This window comes from Balaenoptera musculus, chromosome 7 (genome assembly GCF_009873245.2).
Source record: "Balaenoptera musculus isolate JJ_BM4_2016_0621 chromosome 7, mBalMus1.pri.v3, whole genome shotgun sequence".
NCBI classification, from domain to species: Eukaryota; Metazoa; Chordata; class Mammalia; order Artiodactyla; family Balaenopteridae; genus Balaenoptera; species Balaenoptera musculus.
In genome coordinates, this window is record NC_045791.1 from 94671929 (window position 1) to 94699736 (window position 27808).

A 27808-nucleotide genomic window follows, 5' to 3' on the forward strand; every position below is an offset into this window, starting at 1 on the left:
GAGCGGCCTTATGGAGAGGCCATATTGCAATGAAATGGCACCTCCTGCCAACAGTCACATGAGAGAGCTTGGAAGTGAATTCTCCAGCCCCTTATGATGACTGCCTTTCCAGCCGAGATCCTGACTTGCGGTTTCAAGGGACACTCTGAGCCAGAATCATCCAGCTAGCCGCTTCTAGATTCCCGACCTTCAAAACCATGTGAGATAATAAATGTTTATTGTTTTAAGCCACTAAGTTTTGGAGTAATCTGTTATACAGCAATAGATAACTAATACAGACAGAAAAGAAGGGAGGGATTTGGCCATACAAATATCTGAAGAAAGAGCATTCCAGGCAGAGGGAATAGGCAGTGTAAAGGCCTAAAGGAGGTGATGCTTAGAGTATTAGAAAACCAGCAAGAGGCCAGTGTGGCTGCAGTGGAGTGGGAGTGGGGGGAGAGGGAGGAGATGAGGTCAGAAAGGTAATAAGATCCAGATCATGTAGGATTTTGTAGGCCATCATAAGGTCTTTGGGTTTTACTCTATAAATGAAATGTGAAGCCAGCTTTGAGCGGGAGAGTATCACGATGTGATTTGTGTTTTTAAAAGATCACTTTGTTGGTAATGGGCCCAGAAGGGAGGAGAAGTAGCAACAGGGATACTAATAAAGAGGTTAATGCAAAAATGCGGTTAAGAGACGATGGTGGCTCAGCCAAGAGTGGTAGCAGCAGAGGTGAAATTACAGGTGTACTTTGAAGGTAGAGCCAAGAGGCTGATAAACTGGATGTAGGATGTGAAAGGACAGAAGTCAAGGATGACTCCAAGGTTTTTGGCCCTAGCAAGTAAATGGATGAAGTTTCCATCAACATGGGAGGGGGTTTTTAGAAAAGCAAATTTGGGGGTTAGGATTAGGAGTTCAGTTTTGGACATGTTGAATTTGAGATGCCATTAGACTTCTATGTAAAAATGTTGAGGAGGCAGTCTGAAGTTAGGGGCAAGGTCTAGAATGAAGATTAAACTTGGGATTCATCAACAAGATGATATTTAAAGCCATGGGACTAGATGAGACCACTAAACGAGTGAAAAAAGATCAGAGCATCACGGACTGAGTCCTAAGGCACTCCAACATTAGGAGGTAAGGGAGAAGAACCAGCAAAAGATTCTGAGAAGGAACAACCAATGAGACGGGGAGAAACAGGAGAGTATTGTTCTGTGGAAGCCATGTTAAGAAAGTATATTGAGGAGAAGGAACTGACAAGCATTATAAAGGAAAAACCTAAATGGGAAAGGATTAGCCAACTTGATTGGCTTCTGTCTCCCTACCCTTCTTTTCATTTCCACATCCTCCCTGATGTCAAATTCTACAGCAGTGATAAGTACAGGGGGCTGTGGGGATAGCAGGGTAGTGTACTTATCCCTGGAGGAAGGAAAGCAGACTGAGAAAAGGAAAAACTGTCATGGAAGACTCACAAAAGGGATGACACCAGTGCAGAGTTGGGAAAATTGAACAGGAGTTTGCCATGAGGACAAGAGAATACCAGGCAAATGGATCACGAGACGTACGGGCAGGAAGCTGTCAATACTTGAACATGATGAAAGGGTGGGGTGCTACTGGGGAGTGACAGAAGGTCAGGCTGAAGAGGTCAGCAGGACCAAATCATGAACCATCTTGTGTGGCATGCAAGGAGTTTGAACTTTACCCTGCAGGCTGTTGGGAACCAGTTAAGGACTTTAAGCAAGAGAGTGACATCATCATGTTCCTGTTTTAAAGAGATCACTCTGACATAACTGCAAGTTCAACTGGAGGAAAATAAGTATTGACTGGTAGACAAGTTAGGAGGCTGTGGCACAGTCAAACCAGCAATGGGGTGGGGAATGGCTAATCTAAGGCAATGGAAGCCGGAATAGAGAAGAAGAGCAGATTCAAAAAAGGGTTAATAAGTTAGGCTCTGGAAGTAAGGACAAAGAGAAGAGGGGATAACTCCCAAGTTTCTAGCTTAGAAAACTGAATGGATAATGGTACAATTCCCCAAGATAAGGAATATAGAAGAGAACTGGGTTTGGGGAGAGTAGATGATTAATTTTGGACACGTTTAGGGTATTGCATTTGGGACATCCAGGTGGGAATGTCAAATATGCAGAAAGAAATATGGGCCTGAAACATAGTGGAGATATAAAACTGGTACTCAGGGGTGTACTACTGATAGCTGGAACTGGGTTCTGGATGAGATCACCCAGAGAGAAAGAGAGTGAAGGGTGGGAGGATGGAGGACCCAATCCTAGGTAACACTAACATTTGAGGGTAGGGAAAGGATGGAGAGTCAGCCAAGGAAACCAAGTAGAAGCTGTCTGTGAACTTAACAGGATAGCAATTTTCAGGTTAAAGAACTCTGCATCTTCCCCAGGTGTCTTTGATATAAGCTCTAGCTTCATAAGAACAGCAATGAATATCTTCATAGCTTGAAGTCTCTGCTCTAGAATCAGGCTGCAACCAGACAGGGGGTGAAAACACTAACTAAAACTAGACAGGACACAAAGGCCATGGCTACATTTAGGATGCTGAGTCAAATCAATGTTAACTATAGTTGTAGAACTATAACTATATAATAGAAATTGGTTAAGATATTACATGGAACAGATTCTTTAAGTCTTACAAGGCATTCAGAAAGCAGTAACAGGAGTGACTGCTATGCTGAATATTCTCCTCTGAAGATAGAGAAGGAGAGAACTGCAAAAATCTCTATCTCTGCTAAGGCCTCCCTCCCCGAGGAAGCCAACTTCACGCAACTGCCCAGGTTTCGGTGTCCAGGGCTGATTCCCAGCCAGGGGTTGCCAGCTGCAGAGGGCGGGGCTCTATTTTGGGCTGCCTGCTGTCCCTGAGCCCAGCCGCGTCTGGTTTGAGCAGCATGCAGCCCCAGTGACTCACACACCCATGCAAACCGCCTGTGGCTCGTGGCATGGCCTCGGAATGCCAGCCTTAGGCCAGCTCCCTCCTCACCCCATTACACTGGGATAAATAAATAAAGAGCACGCCAGCAGCCGTACAGCCTGATGGCAACCAGATGAAGAGAGGGAGGCATGGACGCAGCCAGGGGAAGGAACTCCCTCCAGTGGACCCTGCTGAGCGTGGGCCATGCCAGCCCACTCATCCTAAACTTCCTCTTTAACACTGTTCATACTGGCATGTAGTAATAGCCCCCAATTCCTTGACTGGTCTTCTATTCCTAGCCCCTAGTCCTAGGAAATGCTCTACATGGGGATGTTGCCTTCTGTGAGAACAGGGCCAGCCCTGACTTGAATGGACACTGCCAGGAATCCCCCTCTAGTTAGGCCACCATCGATTGGCCCCCTTGGGCTCCCTGGAAATGAAAATCAGGCTCCTAAGGGGAGAGGAAAAACAAAAGGACTAAATGTGGAGAAGTAACCCCTGTCCGATCCTTAAATATTCTTCCTGGCCTTAGTATCCTAGAAACCTCCCATCCTACTGCCTCCTGTGCCCTATCTCAATGGCCTCTTGCCTAGCAATAGTCCTAACGAGAAGTAGGAAAAACAGACCCCAGACACTGACCGCATGGCCCTCTGACATCAGCCCTGGCCCCCCTGCACCTTCATCCCGAGCTCTCTGTCCCTGGTTTGTTTATCTTCCTATGTTGCTTATTTTGATGGCACATCCTTTCAGCTCAGTCTTGGGTGACCCCGTGACCCTTCTGTGTCCTGTTTGTAGGACCCCAGGCAAGCAGAGTAACTGAAAAGATGCACTGGCCATAAGAAATGCTGCAGTCCCGGTAGGAAACCTTTCAGTTCTAGCAGTTCTGCAGGACATTCCGAGGACAGGGCAGTGATCCCAGAGGTCACAAGAATTCTACATTATCCTAGCCCTTGACTCTCCTCTTATTTGTGTGTACGACCAGTAAAAGTAGCAAAACAAAATAGGGATAATCCTAGACTATGAGTCAAGAAGTGTGGATGGTCCTAAACATACAGCTACCACCATATGACCTTAGGCGAGTCACTTAACCTCTCTGAGGCCCAATTTCTTAATCTATGAAATGGAAAGCTACAACTATCTATCGTCCAGATCCTTTCCAGATATAATAAAATTCTACAAGTCTATGCAGTTTGGATGTGATCCACCCAGAACCTAGAGGACCAGAGTTCTTGAAGTAGTTGGTTCCAAACACCAATCCCCTTCCTGGGCTAGCACCTGTATTCCGTATGCTTTCTCATTCAGTTCTGCAGTGTTCCTCCACCCCAATAGCATGAAAGAAATGAGACTTCAATTCTACAAATGAGAAAATAGAGGCTCTGAAAGAAGTGATTTATCCAAAGCCGCAAAATAAATCAGGAGAATAACTGAAGATCCCAAGTATGGGTCTAACAAGCAACACTATATCCACAGCCCACACCACCACAATTTTCATAAAATCCAGCCAGTGTAGGTTTATCAACATATTCACCCACAAACTCGTTGAGAACCTATTACTTCTAAGCACTATGTTTGGTGCTAGGAACATAGAAACACATTCAACGTGGTCCTTGCCCTCAAAGAGTCCATAGATCAGTAGAAAAAGACATAGTCTTGCAGACGTACAAACAGCATCATGACAAAGTTATAACTAGTAAAATAGAGGCATGAACCAAGGCACTATAGTAGCAGGAAAGAAGGATTATCTTTACAAGGACAGTCCGGAAAGGTCTCCCAAAGAAGCTGAAGCTGACACTTGAAAGATTAATAGAAGTTTACAAGGTAGATAAGACCAGGGCACTGGGCATTCTAGATAAAGGAACAATGTGTGCAAAGACACAAAGGCTAGAGAAAACAGCATTTTTGGTAATTCAAAGCCATTCTGCATGGCTGAAGCATAAAATACACAGAGAAAAATGTTGAGAAACCCAGCTGGATACGTATGCAGGCACTAGATCAGGAAGGGACCTCCCTGCTGAGCTAAGAATAAGCCTCTCATTGTTTGACTAAGGGGCTGAGGTAGGGAACTAGTATGCCATCCCAGCCTACATTAACCTCCTTAATACCCAAACCTATCTGAGAGAAAAATGGGGGAAGCTATCTGAGAGAAAAATGGCCTAGGAAATCTCTCTCTGTCACAAGTTTAGGTTTAATGATCTCTCTTTCCCCATGAAGACCTGAAACCTATTCTGCTTCAGGACTTAGCAACACATGCTTTCCTTCTGCTCCAGAATTACAACTGCTTCAGTAGATGGACTGAGCGCTCAACTCACATGTTTTGTTCTCACTGTTAAGACCTCAAGCATCATGAGGCTACTGCTCAGTCAACGGACAAAGGCAGAACAGAAGGTTCCAAATCACCTGCTTTTTGCTCAGCCCTGTGAAAAGCACTAATTTCAGGTTCAAAAGAAGTAGGAGTCCCAGTCCCTGTCCACAACAAGCTTACAAATTAGCCTAGAAGACAAGACAGAAATATAAATAATCTATACATAACACAATATTACAACAGCATTATTTACTTACACAATAAAGTACCAACCTGGGTAACATGTATAATTAGAAAATAGTGCAATAATACTAGGGTACTAACTGTACAACCAACAAGTCTCAGAAGAGTTAGAGAAAAAGATCAATATTGACTGGTATTATCAAAGGTCACTATTATTAATATTACCCCTGCTTGGCATTTAATAGATGTTTCTTTTGGCCAAGTTCAATCCTTAGAAGGGAAACCTAGGCAGGAGCTTCTGACAGGCCACAATTATCTACTCCCCATTCATTCCTTTGCCAGTCCCCTTGTATAAACACTGTGATTTTCCACAGCCTACTGTGCCCACAAGACAGTCCCCAAATGGTAGCCCTGTGCTTTTCACCTTCCTCTACTGCGGGATGTCGAAGGGGCCCGGATAAGTAATAATGACTAGCCCCCCGCTCCACAATCCAGACCTGGGATCAGATCTCAGCAAGCAAAAATTTAGCAACTGGTCGACCAAGGTTTCCAAGAGAATTCCAAACAAAATCCCTAGGTACTTTAGCAGAGATGTTTTACAAATGTTAATCAGCTCACTTTTGCCTTTTACATCTTTCCCCCTACTTCTCGCCATCATCCCCAGGTACATCTTAAGCTTTATCAGACTTTCTATAGGTAACTTTTCCACAGAAAGGGCTCTCCAACGATGCAAGCAAACCTAACACCCAAAACGCAAGTCACCACTCAGGCACCTGGAAAGAGGAAGTAAAGCAAAGCTGCACAAGGAGAAAGGAAATAACAAATACTCTACCTCTACCATAAATTGTTCCAAGAAGGAATTCTCTTCAAATGGCTCTGTCTTCAACCGATCTGTAACAAGAAGGGAGGCAGAAAAGAAATATGAGTCTTAGAATGAGTTTCCTACCTGTGAGATGGAAAGGGAACAGAGCCCAAGACTTCTTGGGAAAGAGGATAAAGATGCAACACCCAGAGACACCTAGTCCAGTGGGAGAAGAGGACAAACAGGAGGAGGAAAGGGTGATTAGCAATAAATGACAGGTTCAGTGGCGGCATGTGCTCTAGAAGGTTTTCCCACCACAAAGACAGGTGAAATTGAATTTTTATTCTGAAGTTGGAGCTATGCAGCTTCCTAAAGTCCCAAGTCATTTTTCCCTCATGCAATTTTATATAGCTGTTGGCCCTTCCCAGAGTCTTTCCTTGCCATTGCCTAGGGCATGTCTGGACTCAGTTACAGCTTCTATTGGATACTTGGGCCCCAGCCAGATACTTGAGGCAAAAGAAGTGTCATCTAATCTCCAGTCCTGGTCAGCACCCAGCACCCACCCTCGGGAAAGCACCTCCCTAATGCAAATGAGTCTCCCCCTTTGCTAAGGCTCTTCGACTGTCTGTACCACTCCCGACCCAACTCCTCAAAGAACGTCCTCTCACCTCGGCTCAGCGTAGCCCCACTCTCCTGGTAGTCCTGGATCTCTAGATCTTTCATACGAAGCAATGTTGCTAGGTCCCTCACCTGGCACTGCAATGCCAGACTCATGCCCATCAGAGGACGAATCAAATGTTGGGAGACCTTCCATGGAAGAGATACCAATTAGCCAACAGATAAACATAAAGTACTCCCTAACAGGGTATAAGGTACCAGGAAAAAATACTGAAAAACAAATGTTTTCACAGGAACTTGTATTTTCATAGTCAAGCAACCCATTTACATGAATGTAAACACAAATATAATAATTAAATAAGTATATGAAAGAGGTTCAAGGATTTTCTTTGTGGCACAGATAAAAGGATGGGAAGAATAAAGGAGAACATGTATGAATAGATAACCTAGAGTTGTGATTTAAAGAGAAGGATGTGATACAGGTGATGAGAGGTAAGTGTGGACTCAACTCTCAGCAAAAACTGAGAGATGAAAGCAGAAGATCCCAGTAACCTCCAAGAAAGTAGGTGCAACTAAAACAGAGTATGCTAGCTGGAGTGTAATAGAAGACCAGTATCAACAGAAAGTAGAGAACTGTGAAAGTCAAATCAGACCCAGACACCAATTATGAACCATTTCAGGGCTGACGATAGCCCAGAATGAGGCCAGAGTTTCCATCTGTTCCCACAAATGCAGCAAAGTCTAAGGTCATTGTTGTAATAGAAACAAGCCAGTCACCAAGAGACCATCCTAGGAAGGAATAAACCACCCCTCCACACAGCTTGCTCTTAACCAGAGGTAAGAAGGATGTAAGCATGGCTACACTGCAGTGCAGCTAGAGTGATGCTCTCATATGATAATGCATAGCTATATAGAGTAACCATTCCATTCACCTATACAAGGTGTCCATTAGCCGTCAAAAAAATTAGCTAAAATCGATAATTTGTGGCTGGGGGGTATTATGAAAGTTCCTTTCCCTTCACGCAAGGAGATGAACTAAAGGAGGCAGTGAGAAGAAACGCCCTAGATCAGAGGTCAGCAAACTTTTTCTGTAAGGGCCAGAGAGTCAACATTTTCAGCCCTGTGGCCCATACAGTCCCTGTCACAATATTCAACTCTGCTGTTGTAGCAAGAAAGCAGTCATAGACAACATGGAATAAATGAGGGTGGCTGGGTGCCAGTATAACTTTACAAAAATAAGCAGCAAGCCAGGTTTGGCCTGTTGGCCATAGTATGCCAACCCGTACCCTAGACCTGAAAAGGATAGCTTTTAGACAAGAAACCCCACAGAGGCTTGAAGTGAGGAAAAGGTACTAAAGTGGCACATAAGATGTGCAAGCTGGATCAGGATCAGGATCAGAAGTCTGGACTCTTCAGACTTGTATGTTTTCATTTCCATTAATTTTCTAGTAAAACTTATTACTAAAGACTTCAGGTGTATTGTGGCTCAAACTAACAGGAAATGATTCTTTTTCTCTAAAGACAGAGTCGAGGAGAAGACACTGGGTGTGTGTTAGGGTTGCGGGAGGTTAGGGTTTAGTGGCAGCAGCTTTTGCACCAGCACCAGGACCCAAGAAACGCAGGGTAACAGTGCAGAGTGGAAGGCCGGCAATCAGGTCCAGCTATAGACACCCGTCACTTCTTTCTGTCACAGAGCACATCCCAACCTAGAACTGTCTCCCAGCTCAGTCCTTAGTATAAACTTAAACCTCCAGGAAGTACTGTTCAGAATGTGGCAGAAGCTCTGCTTTTGGAAAATGTATCTGCTCTAGACTCAACTCTCTTTCCTAGGAATTGTTTTAAGTTTGGTCCTTCTCAAGGGAGATCAGGAGGAAAAATAGGTGAATACTTGTATGAAAGCAAGCCAATATTTGGTGAGTTGAATTGAAAATAATTGCCACTGCTAACCAAGCAGCATCACCATCCATTTGCTGGCAGCACTCAAATAACAGAAATTCCTAGAGTTAATAGCCAACCTTTCTCTGGGGGCTACTTTCACAGCAATTCCTTTGAGTAGTGGTAAATATAACAGCATGAAACATGATGAGAAACAGTTTTTAATCAATGCCATGTCTAATTAAATGTAGTTATTATTGAAATTATTGATAGGACTCCAATGTCTATATAGCATTTTTTTAAACTAATTTATTTATTTATGGCTGTGTTGGGTCTTCGTTTCTGTGAGGGCTTTCTCTAGTTGTGGCGAGTGGGGGCCACTCTTCATCGCGGTGCGCGGGCCTCTCACTGTCGCGGCCTCTCCCGTTGCAGAGCACAGGCTCCAGACGCGCAGGCTCAGTAGTTGTGGCTCACGGGCCTAGCCACTCCGCGGCATGTGGGATCTTCCCGGACTGGGGCACGATCCCATGTCCCCTGCATTGGCAGGCGGATTCCTAACCACTGCGCCACCAGGGAAGCCCTATATAGCATTTTTTAAAAGCTTTTTATCCTTAAATATTTCAACTTCTCAAATAATTTCATAGGATTGGGTTACACCACTCTGACTCATTGGGGTATAACTCATTTCAAAGTTAGTTGAACCCTAACTTAGATCAATTAATTAGAATAAAACATTGTGGCTGAAGCAACATATTTCAAAGCAAATCCACAGATACTACAAAGAAAAATCTTGAAATGCTTTAGGAGGCTGGGACACTCCCTCCCTTTCATTTACAGACAGCAACATACGAAAAGATGCAGTTCAATAAATCAATTCAACAAATACCTACTGGGTGCTGAATACACGCTCTGACCCTGTGAGGCTTCTGCCCTCAAAGAGATCACAACAGTTAAGGAAGTCAGGAAGTGTGGTGGATATAGAACAGGAGTCGCCAATCTTCTCCAGAGGAAAAGCTATTTATAATTTTCCCCAGCATCTTCAGATTTCCCATAGAAATGTTCATATGTCGTAGGCAGAAGAGCAGGATGGCAGTTATCAATCCCAAGATGAAACGAATCATGTTTGGATATAATGAAAAGAATAGTAGACTGGGAATTAGGAGACAAAGATTCTAGTCCTGGCTCTCATAGCACCTAGTTGTGAAAATGGCTTAACCCCAAGTACTCTCATGGTCCTTGTCTTTTTTATTTTTATTTTATTTATTTATTTTTAAAATAAATTTATTTTATTTATTTATTTATTTTTGGCTGCATTGGGTCTTCGTTGCTGCACGCGGGCTTTTTCTAGTTGCGGTGAGCAGGGGCTACTCTTTGTTGCGGTGCGTGGGCTTTTCATTGTCGTGGCTTCTCTTGTTGCGGAGCACGGGCTCTAGGCGCGCGGGCTTCAGTAGTTGCGGCTCGCGGGCTCTAGAGCGCAGGCTTGGTAGTTGTGGTGCACGGGCTTAGTTGCTCTGAGGCATGTGGGATCTTCCCGGACCAGGGCTCGATCGCATGTCCCCTGCTTTGGCAGGCAGATTTTTAACCACTGAGCCCCCAGGGAAGCCCCTTGTCTTTTTTTAAAAAGACAAATTATGGAGTTGGACTATTTGCTCTCACAGGCCCACTATAATACTAAGGTTAAGTAATATTACATATGTTCTCTTATTTAATCCTCACATCTCTGTGGTAAGGTCAGGATTGGTATCGCCATTTTACAGATGAAGAAACTGAGTCTCATAAAAATTCAGTAACTTATCCAAGGTAATACAAGTAGTCAAAGTGATGGAGCTGAGTTACAAATTCAGGTCTGCCTGTGCTCCTTCTACCACCAAAAAAACCTTCAGATATGACTCCTGGGAATCATAATCTGGTCAAAGAGGTGACAAATTTGAAACTTAAAATATGGAATATAAAGAATTACATTAGAAAACAAAGATAACAATAACAACAACAAAAAAGAATTACATTAGATACTAGGAAGAATAGACAGTGGGAAGGAGGAGGGGGTGATGAAGAGAAGTTGGCCAGAAGTGGAAATGGGCTCAGTGTTAGAAAGCTTTGTATATTCCATAATATCCTGCAGAGACATAAAAAGTATTACATTATTAATGTGAATGTGGTAGGGAGTGTGGGGAAACAGGTACTCTCCTACTCTCAGATATGACTAGGAGGAGTTAAGCTGCACAGTCTCTCTGGAAGACAATACAACATTACGTTAGCGAGATCAAAGATGCAAATACTCCTTGATTCAGCTATTCCACTTCTAGGAGTTTACTCACACATTGACACATAGAAAAAGTAAATACAGGATATTCACTACATATAAAAACAAAAGAATGGAAACAATTTAAGTGTCTACTAGCAGCAGAGCTGTTAAATACACATTGATATACTCATTCATCAAAATGCTATGTTACCATTAAAAAATATTAAGGCAGGTCTTCTAAATGTATTGCTGTGAATGATTTCTACGTTCTAAAACTAAGTGAAAAAAGCAAGGTACTGAACACTGCGAACAGAATGCTGCCATTTGTGAAAATACATATATCTAGATATGTATTTGACTATATGAGTATATTCATATATACATATATATATATACTGATATATATGTGTATATATACATACATACATACACACACACATATATATGTGGCTTTCCTTGAGAATTCACAAGAAGCTGACAGCAGTAGTTGCTTCAGAGAAGGAAAATGAGGGACTGGAAAGGGAGTAGAAAGAAGACCTATTTCTTCCCTACATACACTTAAATGCTATTTGAAGTGTTTGCCTTTTGCATGAGTTACTCATTCAAAAAGAATTAAATAAAAACTATGACAAGAATGAGTAACAAACAAAAATTATGACTGTGTGACCTCATAGACACACACACAAGCCTGAAATAGTATCCGCCTACATCCTCACCGGTGTCCACTGGCTCTAACTTTTTCCCTATAAAGCTTCCTCAGGTACAGGGATTTCCCTGGGATGGCATTCTTCTTCGTTTAATAATATACCTTGAAGCATAATTATTAATAAGTTGTTCTCCCCATGGCCAACCAAGATTCATTCTACTCTAAACACTGTTGCCTCTTTTTATTTATTTATAATTTATTTTATTTATTTATTTTTTTGGCTGCATTGGGTCTTCATTGCGGCATGCGGGCTTTCTCTAGCCGTGACGAGCGGGGGCTACTCTTCATTGCAGTCCGCGGGCTTCTCATTGCGGTGGCTTCTCTTGTTGTGGAGCACAGGATCTAGGCACGTGGGCTTCACTAGTTGTGGCACACGGGCTCAGTAGTTGTGGCGCACGGGCTTAGTTGTTCCGTGGCATGTGGGATCTTCCCGGACCAGGGCTTGAACCCGTGTCCCCTGCATTGGCAGGCGGATTCTTAACCACTGCGCCACCAGGGAAGCCCCTGTTGCCTCTTTTTAAATTGCAGCTCCCCAATTAGAGGAATTTGCCTAGAATAGCTAGGTTTTCTTCACCCATTACTTTTAATTATATCATTATACAAGTGTTCTTTACTGTATTCTTTTTTTTTTTTTTTTTTTTTTTATTTTTGGCTGTGTTGGGTCTTTGTTTCTGTGCGAGGGTTTTCTCTAGTTGCGGCAAGTGGGGGCCACTCTTCAACACGGTGCGCGAGCCTCTCACTGTTGCGGCCTCTCTTGTTGCGGAGCACAGGCTCCAGACACGCAGGCTCAGTAGTTGTGGCTCACGGGCCTAGTTGCTCCGTGGCATGTGGGATCTTCCCAGACCAGGGCTCAAACCCGTGTCCCCTGTGTTGGCAGGCAGATTCTCAACCACTGCGCCACCAGGGAAGCCCTTTACTGTATTCTTTTGAAAGAAAAAACTATTAGAGCCCATCAGCTTCCAACAGGAACTGCCTCCCCAATCTCACTCTTCTGAATTTCCAGGGCTGTGTGATATAAAATGAGAGTATCTATTGCTAGGGCTTCCCCAAGGCTGCCCAAATGTTTTGGTGCCAGAACAAGCATTATTGAGGGAACAGTGCCTCCTGGTGTTACTTAGAAAAAGTTACGGGGTTTTGAACAAGATGATAAATTCTACTTAAAGCAAGGTGGAAATTTTCAAAAGAAGTTCAATTAAAATCAACAAAATTGAGTGATTATTGTTTGCTAAGCACTGTTTATGGGCCTTAAAAATTCAGAGGTTAATGAGCAGTAGTTCTCCAAACACTCAAGACTAGCTTGGGTCAAAAATACTAGATCAAAAACAGGGAACAGTTTGTTGAAAAGCACTTTGTTCCATCACCCTACTGTTGCTAAAGCATCACACTACCTCTGGGAAACTAAAGAAGGGAGACAGGAAATGATGCCCACTTGTCTTCAGATCCCTCTGCTGATAAACCTACAACCTTAGGACCCCCATAGAAGACCCTGTCATCTAATGCTAAAACAAGCTCTGTTTATATAAGAGGGTAGAAGGACAAGCAGAAGTAATTCCTGCCAACTAGTTCTTCACTCTCAACTAACTAAGTGCTAATAAAAGCTCTTGGGGCCTAGAAAGCTACAAGTGAGCAGAGGACATTATCTTCTGAGTCCGTGAAAATGGGCTCTTGAATCAGACCTACCTGGGAGTCAAATTCCAGCTCATTCATTTATAAACTAGATGACTTTGGACAAATTACCTTCAGTCTCAGCTTGCTACTCTGAAAAGTGGCAATAATACTTATCCTGCAGGACAGGACAGTTGTGAGGATTAAATGACAAGATAATGTTCAGAAAGGTACTCAACACCGGTATATAGCCTACCCTACTACCAGAGTGATCTGGATAAATTACAAATTGGATCGTGTTAAACCCCTGCTTAAAGTTTTTCAGTGAATCCCTGTCACCTTTGGGGTAAAATCCAAACTCATTAGAATCCTTCAAGATCTGGCCACTGTCTACCTCATTTCTCACGGCTCCCTGTAGTCATGAAGTTCCCCCACTTGCCCCACACTTATACATCTCCATACCTCTCAGGATGCATTCATGCCTAGAATGATCTTTTTATTTTCTCCCGGTTATTTCCTACTCATCTTCAAAACTCAGCTCAGGGCTTCCCTGGTGGCACAGTGGTTGAGAATCTGCCTGCCAATGCAGGGGACACGGGTTCGAGCCCTGGTCTGGGAAGATCCCACATGCCACGGAGCAACTGGGCCCGTGAGCCACAATTACTGAGCCTGCGCGTCTGGAGCCTGTGCTCCGCAACAAGAGAGGCCGCGATGGTGAGAGGCCCGCGCACCGCGATGAAGAGTGGTCCCCACTTGCCGCAACTAGAGAAAGCCCTCGCACACAAACGAAGACTCAACACGGTCATAAATAAATAAATAAAAGAACGTGAATTTCTTAAAAAAAAAAAAAAAAAAAAGAACTTTACACTTATAAAAAAAAAAAAAAAAAAACTCAGCTCAGAAACTCTCTCTTCAAAAAGGTTTTTCAGATCCTCAATCATCCTGGGCTTATCTCAATCAAAGTATATACCATAATTTATCCTGTTTCCTGTCTGTCTACCTTCTCATTAGATTATGAACTCCAGGAATAGGCTATATTGTTTTAGATCTGGACACCCAACAATTAGCCCATAGTAGATGCTTAATAAATGTTGAATAAATCAAGTAACGAATAAAGATACCCGGTAAAGCATGTAGGCCCAAACTATGCTCCTTTTGAAAGGAAAGAATGTACCAGTCAAGAAACCTTTTTGCCTTCTTTCTAGTCAAGGAAAGTTTTCTAATTGGAGACAAATTTCAAATGGGGTTTACCAAAAAAAAAAAAACACCTAAAGCTTCATTTGAGAAGCTTTGAGAAGGGGAAGCAGCTGGCACCCCTTTCCCGACCCCGTATTTGAATTGCACTTACCAGCGAAGGGCTAGCTAGGATGCAGTGGAAATTCCAGTAGAATGGGAGACCAGAGAGCTCACTCCGCACCCGGAGTATCAGCGCCTCTGCCACACGATCACAGGAGAATGTAGCTTTGCCAGGGCAAGCAGTGTCCTTCAACAATGGGCGAAGCAGATCATCCAAATGACAAAGAAAAGCCGCAGGAGGAGCAGTCAGGCGCTTGTTCAGCTCCTAAAAAGAGAGCAAGCGTTGTACAGGGTGAGAGGGCTAAAAGGAAACTGACTCCCTGGTAAGTAACAGCAAAGGAAAGCTCTGGTTAACATGAAGACAGTGGGCAGAAGAGGAAGGGAAGGGAAAACAAAAACATAAGAACAGGAAAGAAGAAAACAAAAAGAAGATAGATCATCTGGCCTACTTCACAATTCTGCCTTCCACTGAATGCACTACAGAAACACACACACACACACACACACACACACACACACACCCATGTGGAAAGATTCTAGGGCTAGAGGTAGAAGTGCAGAACATTAATGGGAATTGTAGCAACCTAATTTGACCTTCCTTGGCTACCTATAGGTGAATAAGCTGGGTGACGTTAATGCCCCCTGACCGTCACTAGGAAAGAAATTATGTCCACTGCCACGCATAGCAGTACATCTCTTCACACTTACCTTGGCTCGCTGGCTGACCACACTAGTGTCCACCTGTTCATGCCACACCTGTTGAAGATCTGAAACCAGCAAGGCATAGCCCTGCTTGGTGATATAAGCCTTGGCCAAGAGGGAGTTCTCGGCAAGCTGTAGCCATGCCCACGGCTGCATCAGCAGGCCTTGCTCCAGTTCCTCCATCTGCAGGAGAGTCTTAATTTAGCAAAGTGCCCCCAGGGTGCTGTAGGCCTGGGGGTACACCACTCAGAGAGTTCTCTATCAAATACATCTTGTGACAATCCTCCCTGAGAAAACAGAAGGCATTGATTTACATTCAACCCCCTCTCCTTCACCCTCCCAGTATATAACCAGCTGAGCACCAACCTTACCACCTCTTGCCACTAAAAATCTATTTAGAATTTTGAGTGGTTTTTTTCCCGTATTAAATTCCTAGAAAACATAAAATATCTCCTTCTTCTATAGCGGTTAAGCCTTACCATATTGGTACTAGTATTTCTGCTTTCTAATAATATAACAATATTGAAACCTAAACCATTCTTGTTGCATCTTTATCACATTCCTAATAAATATGTCAATGCTATCCTTTCCCAGAACTTCTAGAAGAGAAGAAATAGTTCTTGTTTTACAAAACATCGTAAGTCATAAGTGTCATGTGCAGGAAATTCAAATTATTTGATCATTATCTAAAAACAAAACTCTGGGCTTCCCTGGTGGCGCAGTGGTTAAGAATCCACCTGCCAATGCAGGGGACACAGGTTCGAGCCCTGGTCCATGAAGATCCCACATGCCGCGGAGCAACTAAGCCCGTGTGCCACAACTACTGAGCCTGCGCTCTAGAGCCCGCGAGCCACAACTATGGAGCCTGCGCTCTAGAGCCCGCGAGCCACAACTACTGAAGCCCGCGTGCCTAGAGCCCGTGCTCCGCAACGAGAGAAGCCACCGCAATGAGAAGCCAGTGCACCACAGGGAAGAGTAGCCCCTGCTCGCCGCAACTAGAGAAAGCCAGCATGCAGCAACGAAGACCCAACATAGCCATAAATAAATAAATAAATAAATAAAATCTAAAAAAAAAACTCCGGAAGCTCTCAGAATTTTAAATATGTGTGTGTGGGTATATATATATATATATATATATGTATTCCCTAAACATATACATATATTTCCTGAATGAATATATGTATGTGTGTGTGTGTGTGTGTATATATATATATATATATATATATATATACATACATACATTTATATGCCCCCTAAATATATTTTTTCCCTAAATATATATACATTCTCTAAGACAGGGATTCTTAATCTAGAGTCTATGCATGTAAACCCTCTGGAATTATATGCAAAATTTGTGCATACCTGCATATACCCATTTGGAGGGAAGAGGTCCACAGCTCTGGTCAAATCCTCAAAGGGATCAATGAGACACAAATAAAGAGCTAATAACTCTGTGTCCAGAAGCAAGGAGAAAAGCCCCAACCCCATTTCAAGAAGACCCTGAATGACTAAGAAGTCAATACAAGGCACAACACAGCACAGAGGTAGAGACCATGAATTAACTCCACTTCACTCATCATCCACATCCACATCCAAGGCACTGCCATCAATGATATCATGCCCTGCTGCACATCCTGGAAACCAACCTTTCTACTTCAACAACTAAATTTGTAGCCTTAATCTAGTAGATGTTCAGTAACTATGGCTACTTTACAGGCAGTTTGATCATTTTTCCTGAGGGTTAAAAAAAAAAAAAAAAAGTGTGGACCTCCCTGGCAGTAAAGACTCCATGCCTCCACTGCAGGGGGCACGGGTTCAATCCCTGGTCAGGGATTCTGTGTGCGATGTGGCGCAGCCAAAAAAAAAAAAGTGATGTAATTTCAGTTTATAAACACAAAGTGAAGTGGGGGGGGGGGGTGGCGCAGATCTTAGAATACAAAGAAAACAATGAAAATCCTTGGATTTCATTAACGTGGTTAACACAGTGCTGTTCTTCCAGTCATTTTCATCTCTATCTAAGCCATTATTCTTCCAACCATAACCTAGTTTTTGAAGCGCGGCCTTGTAACATAATTTGTACAGTCACTAGACAGGTGAAATAGAACTATATACATTGCGATTTTTATCTGCAGCAGCCTCAAAACCTTGTGTTCAGAGGATGGTATTTCAGTCACATTCCCACCTGCTGTTCCTACTGGGAAGAGAAAATCTTGGAATGATTAAGCTAGTCCTCACGGGACCAGAGTTCCACATTGCCCAAGGTCAGAAACAGCAAGTCGGTCACAAACAGCAAGTCCAAGTCGCCAAGCCCTTCTCTCCCTTACAGGCACTCCCCAGCGTGCGCTCTAAGAGTCACCAAAATTGGGTTGACTATCCGAGCCTGTCACTTCGGAAAGCCTGGAAGCTCAGGACCCTCACACAGTATGTTTTGTTTTTGCGGGCAGGGGAGGAGTTTAAAATGTGGGATCTGGGATCAACAAGCCCCCTAAAAAGGTCTGAGAAATTCAGCATCAGACCTGGGTTTGCTGCTCCCACCACGCGTGTCCTGTTTTGAGGCCTCTATATCTCACCTTTCTCTTGTTTCCTTCAAGAATGCCTTTAACCCTCACGTTAACCAGAGTCACCCGTTTATTATTTTTAATGAGGGAGGGGAAGCGCCGAGGGCCAACAGAGGAGTGGGGTGGCCTAAAGCGGGTCGGCACCCAGTCCCGCCCCTTGGCCGTGAGCCCCTCCCTCGGCGCAGTTCCTCCGCCATCCTGCAGAGGGCAGCAAAACCCCAGCGACCGTCCGGGCTGGGCCACGCCCCGCCCTCGGTCCCTTCACCACAGCCCCACCCCAGGAGCCCCGCCTGGCGTCCAGTTTCCATTTGCCCTCACTAGAAAGGCCTTCACCGTCCACGTTTCTATTTTTACAGCACCGGCTGCATGAGGCGCGGCTCGGGACCCCTCAAAGGGTAACAAAGCCGAAAACCGGCTACTTGGTGGCACCGAGCTGCCCGCATACGAGTACCCGCACAAACCCCGCCTCGCGGCCGGGAGGCAAGCTGCGCACGCGCGGCCCCCCGGCTCCGCCCACGCCCACCCCCGGAGGCCTGTCCCAGAATCCTGGCCGCGCGCGGGTCCCTCCTGGGAGGAAAATTCGGGGAGGAAGCGCGTTGCCAGGGCCAGCCCGCAGAGTCCGAGCAATCTCTCGCCGCCCGCCCCGGCCCTGGCCCCGATTAGAGCTCGACCCCACCTACCGTGAGCGGCCTCGAGAGCTCTCACTCTCCCCGCGGCAAGCTGGCCCGCCCGCGCAAACCGAAAGGCCTAGAGTAGGGTCATTTCCCCCCAACCACGGGGAGGCGGGGTCTTGGGACACTGAGGCGGAGCCCAAGCCTGATGTGGGCGGGACATCTGGGCCCACGGAGCTGATAAACTGGAGCCGTCGGAGGCGGAGGGACACTGTGGCCGGGAAAGCGAGAAGAGAGGCTGGAGGACCCCCTGGTAGAGAGGTGGAGGAGTAGTGGCGCCCCTCAGAGTCGCGCTGGCAGAGTAGAAAGAATGCCAGACGAAGTGCAGGAGAGGGGACCCCGGATTTGGATTTGTTGATAAACCCAAAGTCATTTCCCTTACCTACGTGTCCAACCTCTTTTTTTGTTGTTTTGTTTTTAAATAAAACGATGGGATTGAACTTAACTAGATATCTCTTTTGGGTCTCCACCAGCACTCGAGTTGTTTAAGAGATGAGTCTCCCAGGCATAAATCCCATGGTCTGACCTCATCCTTTACCTCTCCTGTCTCATCTCGCCCTCCATGCACCCCCAATTTATGCTCCTTCACCACAGAGAAGCTTGAAATCCTTCAACTCATTTTGCACCTTGTACAACTTACTGTTTTGCTCGAGCTGGATACTTGAGCCTAAAAAATTTTCCCCATCCCTGTTCCACAATGAAAAATCCTCTTGTTAAGGCCAGCCTCAGTGCTGCTTCTATGCAAAGCTTTTCCCACTATCCCCAATCAGAATTCATTATTTCTTCCTCTTTGCTCCCATAGCATTGTTTCAATCTTTATTGCAGACTGCTTTCTGCTTTGGATTTTAGTTGGTAATTACATGTCTTTTTAAACCATAAGTGTTTGAGAGGGCAGGGACCCTGTCTTATCCATATCTGTATTTCCAGGACCTTGCACATAGGAGGCACAATAAATATCAGTTAGTGAATGCTGGGGTTCGAGTATAGATAGTTCACAGGCAAAATATCATTCAATCATGGCCCACTAAACCATGGCCCTGCTCTGGAACAGTTGGGCCTAATTAAGAGAAGGAAAGGCAAACACACCTGTTGGGAAATGAGACCTTTAGGTGGGCCTGTGTGAGACACACACACACATCCTCTCCCTGGGAGAAAGTAGAGCCTGGGATCTGGCTCTCCAGCAAGCTGAGAGATAGGGCTAAAGTAATCAAGGTGGAAGCTGGAGTCCTGGTAATTACTGGGACCTAAGTTCTTCTCTGCTAGACCCAGGGCACTGCTCCCCAAAGCCAGGCAGCAAGTCGGCTGTCTCTCCTGGCTCAGAGGGCCCTCCTTCTTCATTCCCAGAGTCTTCGGGCAGTGGGCAGAGGCAACGGAGGGGCTGGGGAATGCAGGGACACAGGTTTTGGATGGAGAAAGGAAGCTCATACTCTTGAGCAGCCTCCTCTCTGGACTTCTGAGGCATCCGAACTTCTTGGGCAGTGAAAGAAGATGGCAGCCCTTGACCTAGGCCTCGCTCAAGCTGTGTGCCTGCAAAAGAGAGGGTGGTCAGGGCTTCCCTGGTGGCACAGTGGTTAAGAATCCACCTGCCAATGCAGGGGAAACGGGTTCAAGCCCTGGTCCGGGAAGATCCCACATACCGTGGAGCAACTAAGCTTGTGTGCCGCAACTACTGAGCCTGTGCTCTAGAGCCCACGAGCCACAACTACTGAAGCCCGCACACCTAGAGCCCATGCTCCACAACAAGAGAAGCCACCACAATAAGAAGCCCGCGCTCACCGCAACTAGAGAAAGCCTGCACACAGCAATGAAGACCCAACAGAGCCAAAAATAAAATAAATTTTAAAAAATAATTTTTTTTTTTTAATTCAAAAAAAAGAGAGAGAGAAGGTGTTCAGGCCATTGCCCAACCCAGGGAGTGATGACTTCCTGGCCATTCCCCAGTCTGCTGGGGCCTGGCCTCAACTTACCAGGAATGGTGTTCTCTAGGAAGAAGCCCAAGAGTCCTGCCAGGAAGATGGGCTCTGTGAGCAGTGAGTGTAGTAACACATCCAAGGGGCTCCAGCCTACAGGGGGTTGGGGCCAGGCAGGAGGGGAAACTCTGATCCTATGCAAAGCCAAGGAGCCTAATACTTCCAACCTAAGCCTAAGTCTTGGACTAAGGACAGATCTTTCTGAATTGTTCCATGTCCCCCCTCCTTTGTCCCTCTGCTCTCTATTTCCCACACCCAGGCCCTTCCCACAGGGTCCCTGCTCAACACTCTATCTTCTGAGCATACACGTGCCCTCCAGATATGCTTCGATAGTTCCAGGCTCCCTGTCTCCTGAAAGTTTGGTATTGAAAGCCCCAACCTTATTTACCATTTCTTACCTTCTGTGCTCTAGCCTGGGTTCCTCAGCCTCAGTACTACTAACATTTTGGACTAGATACTTTTCTGTTTGAGGGGGGCTGTGCTGTGCATTGCAGAATGTTTAGTAGCATCCTTCTACCCACTAAGTGCCACTAACAATCACCTCTCTCCTGCTTATAACAACCAAAAATGTCTCCAGACATTGCCAGATGTTCTCTGTGGGACAAAACCATCCTCAGTTAAGAACCACTGCTATTTGCTAAGCTGAGCTAACTAAGTTATTTGCCGCTCCCAGGACATACCCTATGACTTCCTACTTCTATGTCTTTATTTATGGTGGTTCCTCCACCAGGAATGACCTTCTCACCAAATATGTTTTTAAATCTTACCGTCCTTCAAGACCAGCTCAATGTTACTTTCTCCATAAAAGTTACCCAGATCATCTCCAAGAGAAGCCATCTTTCTCACCGCCGAGCACCATAGCTCTTTATCTGAACCTTTCTAGTTATGTTTCTACACATCTCATCTCTTTTACTAGACTGTCACATCTACAGTCACCTTTGTATCCCAAGGGGCTAGCACAGTGTTCAATAAATATTTGCTAAACAAATGGATGGACTATACCAAAACCCTTTTCTGGGTGCGGGGGCCTGGAATCCAGAGAAACTCAAGCCTTGAGCCCTTGCTTTCCCACTGCCAAGCAACTTCTCTTTCCATCCCCCCTCTTCCCACCTGTGCTCAGTAGGACTGGAGCTTCCCGAAACCATCTTGGCAGCAACAGAGCCATGAAGATGGAGAAGCCAACAATGAAGACATTCCGCCCAGAGTCAATGTCAGCCAAGTGGAAGCTGGAGAATCCAGTGGACAGAACCACGGCCTGGGTCACCCCCAGCACCCCACCTGTCTCATACAGAAGTAATTGAAGACGTTGGGAGAGGGCTGGCACAGCAGAGAGTATTGCAGGCCAGGGCAGGTTGTAATGGGCAGAGACCACCAAAAGGCCCAGGAGTAGAGAAGGCCAGTCAAGAGGCCAAGATATGGCTGAGAAAATAGGACAGCTGACACAAACATCCATATATTAGGGAGGCTATTCAGAAAGAAAGGGTGCTGACCACCAGCAACCAGTTGGGCCCTGCTGATACATCCACTCACCAAGCACAGGCAGCGGGATGGTGGTGAGGAGCTGGACCAGCCTTGGGGAGAGCCCAAGCGCCACGCAGAGCAGCCCCACCAAGTGGGCCACTCGCCGAGATCCAGCCTAGATGACGAAGATACACTAGAAAACACAGCCACCTCCTCGACCGTTCAAGGTTTTCACCTGGCCGACACCTTCTCATCGTTTGGATCCCAACTCAAATGTCACTCTCCCAGGAAGCATCCCCCAGCACTCTACCTAAAGGGGCTTCCCTTACTCAACCACTATCCCACCCCAACTTTGTTTTCTAAATAGCACTTATCACTCTTGGAAATTATCTTTTTTTTTTTTTCTTAAATTGTCCACTTCTCTCTCTCTTGAAGTCCCCAAGAGAGCAGGGACTTCATCTGACTTGCTTCTCTCTAGAACCTCAGCCCTGGTACAGTGCCTGAGGCACAGAAGGCGTTCAGTAGTGATTTAGTGTCCTCCTCACACTCCTAGCCCTTACCACTTCTAGGTACCTCTCTAAAGGAGATCACTGCTGTGAAGTGCCTGGCAGAGGGCTGGGCACAGCTGGTAATCAGTCCCCTTCCCTCTCCTGCACCTCCGGCTCCCCTCCCCCCACCCCCGTCCACATACCTGGAGAAGACTCACTGTGCCCACGTTGGGGAAGCTGGATGCAGTGCCCATGGGGCTCCCCAACAGCCCGGCCAGCACACTGCCCAGACCCTCCAGGCTCAGCCCTCGGCTACAGGCATGCGGAGGTGGAGAAGGCAAATGCAGCAGCTGGCCACACAGGGCATAGCAGCCCAGGGAGCTGGTGGAAGCTGCCAAGGCCATAGAGATGCCTGCAGCCAGAGCCCTGGGTGTCAGCAAGGGCCAGTCCCACTCAGCTGGGGAGGGAGAAAGAGCTGCTTTGGGGCCAGACTCACGTCTGAAGCATCCCCCTGCCTCTGACAGCCTACGACACAAGAACCCTAAAGGCCCCATTGTCTCTGAAGATAATGTCTTGGGACAAAACCATCAAACTCAGGGTAAAGACCCATCCCTTTACTGTGGTCTACAAGGTCCTCTTTGGTCTGACCCTTACCTCTCTCTCTAGCCTCATCTCCCACCACACTCTGCCTCACTTCTTTCACTCCAGATACACTGGCCTTGTTTCAGGCCCTTGTACTTGCTGTGTTGCTGGCCACTAGAGGGCCTTTGCATATGCTGTTCTCTCCGCCTAGAATGCTCTTCACTCTTAACTTTACCCAATAAGCTCCTACTCATCTCTCACATCTCAGCTCAGTGATCACTTCCTCAAGAATGCCTTTCCTGGGAATTCTCTGGTGGTCCAGTGGTTAGGGTTCCATGCTCTCACTGCGAGGGCCCAGGTTCAATCCCTGACCGGGGAACTAAGGTCCCACAAGCCACACAGTGCAGCCAAAAAATTAAAAAATTAAAAATTAAATAAATAAAAATAAAAACATAAAAAAAAGAGTGCCTTTCCTGACCTCTCCAATAAAGTCAGATTCCCCATTATGAACTTTCATCACACAAGGTACCTGCCCTTTTTAATTTACCGCATGCAATTTTACATTTACTTGGGTGACGATTTAATTTGTATCTGTATTCCCCTACATATTATAGGCTTCATGAGTGCAGGTACTGTGTGTGTCATGTTTACCACCATGTCCCCTATCACGTGCCTAGCACATAATAAGCACTCAACAGACCATTATTAAATTGATGAGTGAGCAAATTTCATATACAATGCCTCAAAAGCAATCTTTGTGCACAGGTCACCAACTCAGATGTCTGTGGGAGTAAGTAACATAAATGTGTAAATTGGGTAAGGAGTACCAACACACAGTGGTGGGGCTTACAGATGTCTCTAAACAGTAACAAAGACACCTGTGGTGAGCGGCTGGCATTGCCCCTCAGACTGGCAATTTCTCTCCCTTGCGTGTTTTGAGAATCCGTACAGCTAATTTCATTAACTCAGAGTCCAAAGAAAGAGACACCTTTATGTGAGTAAGAAGATGGAGGACTAGAAGAAAACCTACCTGGGTGAGGCAGCCAAAACCACGGTGCCTCGGCAGACAGCTCCCGGGGGATGATGCTGAGACCCAGAAGGGCAGAGATGATCCACACACAAGCTACTGGGATCAGCACCTGAGGGACAAGACTGAGACGGGAAAGAACCCCTCCCCCAGAACTTTTCAAGCCAGCCTTGGAGGGGTAGACAGAAAGCAAAAGGTAGGGGGCCGAACGAGCATTCCGTGCCAGCCCTTCTAACTTCAACTGCCCCTGCCCAGACCTCCACATACCGAGAGGAGCCTGAAGACAGGGATGTGAGTGTGGGTTGGAGAAGTTGAAGCTGGCCTCCAGGGGTGCGGCGGTAACAGGCGGGAGCCCAGGTGCTGAGAACAGACCACCATGAGCAGGATAAGCCTAAGAGAGGGAAGGAGCTTTAGGAGCAAGGGGAAGCAGGCATCCTGAGGCGGGGGAGTGGAGGTAGGAGTGGCAGAATACCATAAAAGGGGGTCCCGGAGAAGAAAGCCCCCCATGGAAGGGGAAGGAGGGCACCTTGGGGGTCAGTGGGAGACAAGGTGAAAGTCAGGATGAACAAATGAATCCAGCAAAAGTCCTGGATTCCAGATCCACAAAGTGTTGTCCCTTTTGAGATGGCAGCTGAACCTGGTGGAGCCAGCACCTCGGCCCTCCCCTGCTCCCACACACCCCACCGGGCGCCATGCCTCTCAGGACTTACGTACAGCGATGCCAGGCCCCAGTGAGCAGAGCAGAACAGGGTTACCTCCCTGTGGGCCGAGAGCCCTGCCACAATTAGGCTGGGGGCCAGCACCAGGGGCCCACAGTGGGGGAACAAGTGGCCAGGACCCCCGAACAGCCCCAGCGTGACCTGCAGCAGCCCGGAGACCACCACGGCCCCGGACACCTGGTGGAGTGGAGAAGTGGACAAAGAGAAAACATTCTCTGCTCAGTTGAGATGACCTCAGCCTGGACATCTTAACTAATTCCAGGGAGTTCCCTGATGGCCTAGTGGTTAGGTTTCCGGGCTTTCACTGCCGTGGCCCAAGTTCAATCCCTGGTTGGGGAACTGAGATCCCGCAAGCCACGTGGTGTGGAAAAAAAAAAAAATTCCAGGAGGGGTTCCCCCCACCCAACTCTTTGCCCTAGAGCATCTCAGTCCCTGAAAAATGGAAACAAGAGCCTCCCCAGTCGGGCACCACTCTTAGCTCTCCTCCTCCGCATCCCCACCTACTCACTTCTCGGAGAGAAGTGTTCCAGAGCTCCAGGCCATGGCAGCCAGGTCCCCCACACAGGCGCAGCACAAGGGAGGCTGGGAGAAGTTGGGGACGTGGAGAGGAGAGAGGTAAACAGGTTGGAGATCCATTGCTCTACAGTTCTGGCTGGTGCCTGACACAGCTCCAGCACCCCGTGGTGCCTAACCCTCCCATCATTGCCCCATCTCAATCCTGCACCCACTTACAACTGTGTGCTCAGGTGAGCACCCAACCTCAACCCTCACCCTGTGCCCTTGCTCTGTGCTCACAGTTTCCAGGTGTCCGGGTGGTCAGAGGTAGCTTCTGACTGGTCAGCACCAGACCAGGGATAAGAAACTCTAAGGATGGAGCCTGGATAAGAGGCAGCCTGTAGGAACAGCAGCCCCAGCAGGTCTGGAAACATGGGGCAGCTGAAAGCCTCCCCGAGCCTCTCCTACGCGCTGGGACCCTGTCCCCTTCTCTCCAGGGAGTTCCCCTCACCTGCTGCCCATCCAAGTTTGCAGGGCTGTAGACACGCCACATGAAAAGAGGCTGGAGGCCAGGAGCTGGGCAGGGGAGGAAGAGAGTCCTCCTGCAGGGAGACTTTGAAGCAGGAGCAGGTGGGAGGCACAGAGCAGAGAAGCCAGGACCAAGATATGCTGCAGGCAGAGGAACAGTCTTCAGAAATAGGCAGAAATACCTATTTCCAGAGGGTTTCTCAGGCCACACCTCCTCCCTCCAAACACCCCCTTCAGCCAGCACCGACTCCTGCACCTCTGCTCCTACCTGCAGAGCCAGAAGACAGCTGAGGCCCCAGGGAGGAGACCCACACAGAGAGGTCCAAGAGTGAGAGGAGGGATTTTGGACAGCAGACAGTTGCGGCAGGGAAGCCATGGTACTCTGGGAGCCCACGGATCGGAGTTGTATGGCGTTGGGGGGTGATCGGCTCATGCTGCCCTGCCTTTCGTCTTGTCTTGCCTGCCCTGGAGTTAAGGAGGGAGAGTAAGAGGTCAGAGTTTGTGTGAAGTTAGCTGCCTGGAGCGGGCAGGGGGCGGGAGTGTCAATGAAGCAGAGCGAAGGGATGAGGGATTTGGGGCAGGACACGGCCCTTTCACCTTTGCCCAGCTCTTGCACAAATTCCATCACCCATTAACCGGGGAGCCAAGTTCTGGACCCCTCCCCCCAAGAATCTCCATCTAGAGCCCCTGTCCCAGGAAAGGAGTGGTGGGGAGGAAGCCTCTAAAATAGCCTGGGGAGATTTTACAGATTGTATTCCCTCCTCACCACTGCCATTTGGAACCATCACGACTACACTGCAGTTCTCAACCCTATTAGGGTCCAGCCCCCTGGACTACCTCAAAAGGAAACATCCCTACGTCATGTACGACAACAGTGACCACAACTCCGTATAATGTCCTCACTGTAATATAAAGGAGAAATAAAAGTAATTTATCCTTTCAGTGTGTGAAAGCTTGGGCCCAACTAAACCAGAAGACAATGAAGTAGTCCAGTGCCCACCCCCATATGTGGAATCAACGTGGATGTGACAGCTGCAATGCCAACTGATATCGGTGCTTTCCTGATGACACGTGTACCACAGGCACTGCTGCCATTAGTGACCTGATGTTCCAAAATAGTGAACAAGTTCTTGGTAAAGTGATGAACAAAGCATAGTTTTAATTTACACAGAGGTGCATTCCTAGCAAACTGAGTCTTTTTCCAAATGTGCAAAATCTATTCTGTGTTCACATGTAAAACACTGCATAATTCTAGGCTCAGATAAACAGGCTTTTCATATACGTGACGTATATCCGGTGGTTCAAAAGTTGTCTCAGGAATTCTTCATAATAAGAAGGGGGTTCCTGAGCGTTTCAGGACGTGTAGCATCCTGTACAGGGCGACTAAATGCCAGCGAGTCCCTTCCCTTCAAATTTTTGTCAATCAAAAAATGTCCCACAGGGACTTCCCCGGTGGTCCAATGGTTAAGACTCCATGCTTCTACTGCAGGGGGCATGGGCTCCATCCCTAGTCGGGGAACTGAGATCCCACATGTCACACGGTGCAGCCAAAAAACAAACAAACAAAAAGCCCCATAAATTTCCAAGATGCACCCTAGGTAGCAGCACCACCCCTGCTGAGGATTTTCTTCCATGGTCCCAAATAACCTTAGTCCAGCTGGCTGCTCGGTTTTCCTTCTTCCAGTGATAACCCAGCCTTGGTCTTCTCTTTAATAACACTGACGACGACCACGTGTCAGACCAGAAAGGATGTCAGGAGAGAGATAAGGTGTCCTTGGGCTTGCCCTCAAGCTCATGGGGCTCCGCTGGATACTTGGCTTGGCCTCTCTCCACGAGATGTGCTTAGGGATCCACAAAGACGGTGCTCACTCAGAACCTGTGACAGACAGGGCTACCCCCAAGCGTGGCACAGTCACCCTCTGGGCCCCACTGCATCCAAGTCGAGCAGTGCTTGGGGCCCCAGGGTGCTGGGAGCAGGGATGAGGGAGAAGCTTGATATGGGAGCCTATGACCATCAAACAACAGGGAAGTTCTGGAATGGGGCTGAGACAGAATGAGTTGCAAGAT

General features: G+C 46.8%; 2 protein-coding genes across 7 annotated transcripts in view; both read right to left on the reverse strand.

Annotated features, from left to right (window-relative positions):
• NHEJ1 (non-homologous end joining factor 1) overlaps positions 1-18808 on the reverse strand; it is a 75739-nt gene extending 56931 nt beyond the window's left edge. The window contains exons 1-5 of one of the 3 annotated variants that reach the window (XM_036856898.1): positions 18481-18801; positions 15249-15529; positions 14593-14805; positions 6864-7002; positions 6226-6284 (exon numbers count right to left, since the gene is read on the reverse strand). In XM_036856898.1, coding sequence (XP_036712793.1) covers positions 6226-6284; positions 6864-7002; positions 14593-14805; positions 15249-15425 — 588 coding nt within the window. In that variant the 5' untranslated portion in view covers positions 15426-15529; positions 18481-18801. Of the gene's footprint in view, positions 1-6225; positions 6285-6863; positions 7003-14592; positions 14806-15248; positions 15530-18480 lie in introns of all 3 variants that reach the window. The other 2 variants (XM_036856897.1, XM_036856899.1) reach the window with 2 other exon arrangements.
• A 483-nt stretch (positions 18809-19291) lies between these two features.
• SLC23A3 (solute carrier family 23 member 3) lies at positions 19292-27744 on the reverse strand. Of its 4 annotated transcripts, XM_036858670.1 has the most exons (13): positions 27389-27744; positions 26010-26206; positions 25725-25882; positions 25514-25611; positions 25227-25300; positions 24714-24895; positions 24267-24390; positions 24003-24111; positions 22594-22847; positions 21972-22077; positions 21552-21719; positions 20439-20534; positions 19292-19998 (listed from the first exon to the last, which is right to left on the reverse strand). In XM_036858670.1, the coding sequence occupies exons 2-13, from the start codon at positions 26172-26174 to the stop codon at positions 19706-19708; spliced, it is 1827 nt and encodes a 608-aa protein (XP_036714565.1). In that variant the 5' UTR covers positions 26175-26206; positions 27389-27744; the 3' UTR covers positions 19292-19705. The 4 variants fall into 4 exon arrangements, with proteins under 4 accessions (XP_036714565.1, XP_036714564.1, XP_036714567.1 ...); XM_036858669.1 differs by having other exon boundaries at positions 24003-24390; positions 24710-24895; XM_036858672.1 differs by lacking the exons at positions 24714-24895; positions 25227-25300 and having other exon boundaries at positions 24003-24154.
• Positions 27745-27808: the final 64 nt, after the last annotated feature.